At 45.1% G+C, this 4372-nt stretch overlaps 1 protein-coding gene across 1 annotated transcript; it reads right to left on the bottom strand.

The window, feature by feature from the left end:
- Positions 1 to 954: 954 nt before the first annotated feature.
- LOC147442315 (uncharacterized) lies at positions 955 to 3807 on the bottom strand. The gene is made up of 4 exons (XM_086529357.1): positions 2982 to 3807; positions 2323 to 2390; positions 1360 to 2242; positions 955 to 1283 (listed from the first exon to the last, which is right to left on the bottom strand). The coding sequence occupies exons 1-4, from the start codon at positions 3700 to 3702 to the stop codon at positions 955 to 957; spliced, it is 2001 nt and encodes a 666-aa protein (XP_086385483.1). The 5' UTR covers positions 3703 to 3807.
- Between the last annotated feature and the right edge of the window lie 565 nt (positions 3808 to 4372).

The raw sequence follows: 4372 nt of genomic DNA, 5'->3' as shown, positions 1-4372 counted from the left end.
GAGGCATGACATATAAGGATGACCCTAAACCGCACGCAAGTCATATAAAAGTAATTCATGTCTGCGAGGCATAGATCTTCTCATATATCCGACCATCATCAAGCTTCACAGTGAGATGTCGTTCACAATCAATATGCGATACCTCGTGGTCACATGCTATGATAGAACCATTGGCCGGGTTCTCACCATCCCATAACTGTACAAGGTGGTTCATGATCTGGGAAGTTGAATTTGCAGACAAGTGCTTCTGAGATAGAGGGAGCAAAGCATGGCATGTATGGAAACATACTATATTTGAGCCATCAACAAGAAGGGTTTTGCTACAACAATGCCGGCAATTAACACGTCGCCATTTCTCAAAGCGCACTCGATTTCGCCCTCATTGGTGCTTACGTTTCAAGGAACCTGTGTTTCTAGTTTTTTTTGCTGGTTCTGGACAACCTTCAACCACCTCACCTATGCCATCAATGATACACGATAGCCTGCCATGCCCAAGCCGTGTTTGTGTGACATTTGCCTGGATTTGTTTGATGCTACCCTTTCTTGGCAAGCTGATCTCCTCTGGCTCATGGAGATTCTCCAAGTTCTCCATAGAGATCTTTAATTTCTTCAGAGCAACCTCCTTTTGCTGCAATGTCCACTGCGGTAATACATCAGCCAATTGTCGCAAGAACTCCCTAGATTTGTCGATACAATTGACTATCTCCATGTCAACCTGTTGCAAGTATGGTCCAATACCATTCATATCAGTATCCAGTGCTTTGTCATCACATCCACTCCTTGTTTCAAAGACTTGGGGCACATTGTTGCATTCCATCGCTGGTTGCAAGGTCAGCCATTGCATGCACGCTATCCACAATAGGTAAAATTTCATGAAGCATTGGAAAATAGCTTTGAAGTATTAACCGAAGCCCATATAGATGCTTGCATTGGGAGGAGGACCACTCTGGGCAATCACAGTACGAGGATTGCATGCTCACATGGTACCAAGAGTCTGATGTCATGAAGCATTGGAAAATAGCTTTGAAGTATTAATCGAAGCCCATATAGATGCTTGCATTGGGAGGAGGACCACTCTGGGCAATCACAGTACGAGGATTGCAAGCTCACATGGTACCAAGAGTCTGATGTCATGCTTTGAATCTTGAAGAGTAATGTAGATTCGTTCACCACCTGAAGAGTTTCAGGATTAGTCTTGTATCGTTGACATAGCTTCTCCCTAGCAGCTAGTGCCTTTGTTGCACTCTTGCTTGAACCATACACAGCAAATCGTCCAGAATCCGCTGTCAATGAACATGCAATGAACTTTACTAAGAGGTAGATCGAAGAGAAAGTCCAAGGAGTGGGACAATAGCTCACCTAGCTCTTGATTTTTCTTGAAGAACTCCAAGAGAGTTCCTCCCATCCAGCTTCCACTCCTCGCATTGCCAACAAGTGCATGTAGTAGATCCAAGGCTGGCCTATTTATCCTCGCATCCAAGAGAGTATACTTGACATATTGCCATAGTCTTTCCACCAAATTCGTTGTGTCCACATTGCCATGGGGAAAAAGACGTCCAAACTTCGGCCAGCGTTCACGCCATACACATGACTTCGAGCACCATCCATTGGAGACATAACGTTGAATATTTGCATGATTGGAGTAGTCTAGCAAGAGGTGCTGAAAGCGATCTTCAAAGTCGTCCTCGGAGCTGAAGTGCATCAAGTTACACATTGAAGAATAAACATGGTCTTGCATGTGTCTTGGCACTTGCGGCAAAAGGTTCTCCACCCAAGCCTTTTTGACATGAAACCAACAAACCAGGACATGACATGCTACTTGGACTTGTTGTCCTTCACTCTGTTCAGCCCAACAAGCAGGATCATCTTTGACGGCACTCAAGATGGCATTCAATTCTTGGGGACATTTTTCTATCACAATTGCATTCGGTCGTATGCTGCCCATTCTCGAGAATATCATCCGGATCGTCAATTCAAGGGCAACGCTCTCTTGACATGTCCCAGGGTCACTTGTGCACATCATCAACCACAAAGGAATCCCTGTACTATTTTGATTTGGCAAAACAGCTGCATACAATGGCAACCCATAAACGTTTGTCTTGAATGTGCTGTCCACGGCCCATGCATTATGTTGTGAGAATCGAATACACATCTGAAGCATCCAATCATCTTGAATGATGACGACAAACAGCTTGTTGACGTCTTGCAAAGCATTTGGATTGTATGGTTGCACATATGCGACCTTTCAAAAGCAATAAGCAACTAAATAAGAACATAAGAAAAAGGAAAACATAAAAATGAAGATAGGGCACTCCAAAGTACCTTCCCTGCGGCTTGTAACTTTAGAGCCTCCATGTACATTGCAGACCAATCATTCCCAGATGCACGACCTAGAAAAAACAAAATGGTTAAGTAATTAAAGGGGTGACAGGAAAAGAAAATTATCTTGCTACCTTCATGCCGTAGGCTATATGCCAACTGTTGGACCTCCTTTGAGATCATGAAGAATCGAAAAGTTGTGCGATCTAACAAGGATGCTCGTTGCTTGTGGAAGTTTTCTTTTGAAACTGACATTTTGGCAACATGGCGACATGTTCCAACATCAAAATAATCCTCCATGCAACATTGAAGCACACTTGGATGAACAGGTAGCTGATATAAGTCAGCTCGAGAGCCAGGAACATGGCCCTCATGCGTAGCACGAAGCAAAATCGTGACCTCATGAACTCCCTCACTGAATTGCACCTGTGCCTTGAAAGGACAACCACACTTCTTCGTTTTCCTCTCTCTACGCTTGTTTTCTCCATGATGCCTTCTTGAACCACCACGATGACAGACATAGTAGTCCTCTACCTTTCCTTCGCCTACCTTGGCTGATCTTATCTTAACAAGCCTGACTTTATGATTTATCATAATACTCTCCAGCACATCACACACATGAAATCTATCTGTAATAATTTTTTCACTTGGAGTTTTCTCACCGGCATTGCCCTTCCCTCCAACCTTCTGAAACATAAGCGATTCAGATTGGAGGATAGGATCCTTCTTACATACCTGACAATTTTTTACCACATCTCTAATGAATGAAGTAGGTATGCCATGCCTTTTGATATCTGTGCACCATGCAATTTTCATCTGATTCATAGTTTCCAACATGCTCAAATGAGCCCCTTGCTGGTCGACATGACATTGTTCTGTAATGGTTGTCCACTCCTCCTTTGGTGCAATGGCTCTGGGAGGGAGACCCTTCAAGAAGATCCTAACTGATCCATGCCGAGGGGATCCTCGGATCACAAGATTGTCCTTCATCTTGTTCCACCGTTTTACATCATGCATGCCGACATTGTGCAGCATACCCAATGTTGGCTTACAAATCCCTTGAAGATCTAATAGCATAAGGTCATAGCTCTCCCGAGAAAAGCTAAAGAAATGGTGAGAAGCATGCAACTCTGGGTCAAAAGATTGGGTCACGGGTTTCCTCCTATGGATTGAATCTGCAAGGAAGGTTGAAGGGAATTCGGTAAACTCCTTTACTTGGTCACCACCACTAGAATGGGATCCTGATTCCATGGAAGCACTACTTGAGCCTGTTGATGACGAGCTGCCTTCCTCCAACTCCTCATTCAAATCAAATATACGATATTGCTTTTGTTTCTCCCCATCCTCGAAAGCATCCAATCGTGCCTCCATCCTACCCGGCATCCCTTGATCTCCCTCTGCCTTTCAGGTTACGTTTAGGTCAATGGACTGCATAACTTGTTTTGCCTCCCAAGGTACATTGAGGTCCAGCATTTGTCTGCTCTCCATACCTGTGGCGGTTTCTTCCCTCTACCCTCCTGCCTCTCAGAGATAATGCGTGGCCTCTCTGCCCAAACCCCAACAGCGTGGCCTCCCTGCCTGTCGACCCCCCTGAAAAGCGTCCCAAATTCAAATTTCCACCCTGATGACATGGCACTTCCCTCAGCCTTATCCCGCTTGAATTTGGCCAGCATGCCCAGCCCCCCCGCTGTCCAGGTTTAGTTTTTACAGGTATGCACGGTCCAGATCCCCTCGATAAGCCCCAATCCAGTTCCCTGCCATTGATCCCCTTACCCCCCCTCCTTAAATGCTATGTGTTATATAGTCCTGAGGGTCTCACTTGGTCTAAAAAGGCGCGTGCTTGACCTTGCGAGACTCGTCCTCCATTATTGTTGCGCCGATGTGTACGGTATGTCCAATCTTCTCTGAGTTACATGGTTACAACTCAGAGCCCCATCCCACCCACTGCTTATAGGGTCTCTCACGCAATCCCCCAGGCACTATAGAGCACATAAGACGCAATTCACATGGTTGTTTTGTTTGCAACTAGTTGCCAACCAACTGCAAACATTTT

This window comes from Adiantum capillus-veneris, chromosome 14 (assembly GCF_014529385.1).
Source record: "Adiantum capillus-veneris isolate H3 chromosome 14, ASM1452938v2, whole genome shotgun sequence".
Classification (NCBI taxonomy): domain Eukaryota; kingdom Viridiplantae; phylum Streptophyta; class Polypodiopsida; order Polypodiales; family Pteridaceae; genus Adiantum; species Adiantum capillus-veneris.
The sequence above is the reverse complement of the archived record's forward strand: the minus strand, read 5'-3'. Positions and strand labels throughout refer to the sequence as shown.

Coding starts and splice junctions, on each gene's coding strand:
- LOC147442315 (XM_086529357.1), bottom strand. CDS start 3,702: ATGCCGGGTAGGATGGAGGCACGATTGGATGCTTTCGAGGATGGGGAG. Junction 2,243..2,322: donor AGTTACAAGCCGCAGGGAAG/GTACTTTGGAGT, acceptor TGCTTTTGAAAG/GTCGCATATGTGCAACCATA. Junction 1,284..1,359: donor CAAGAAAAATCAAGAGCTAG/GTGAGCTATTGT, acceptor GTTCATTGACAG/CGGATTCTGGACGATTTGCT.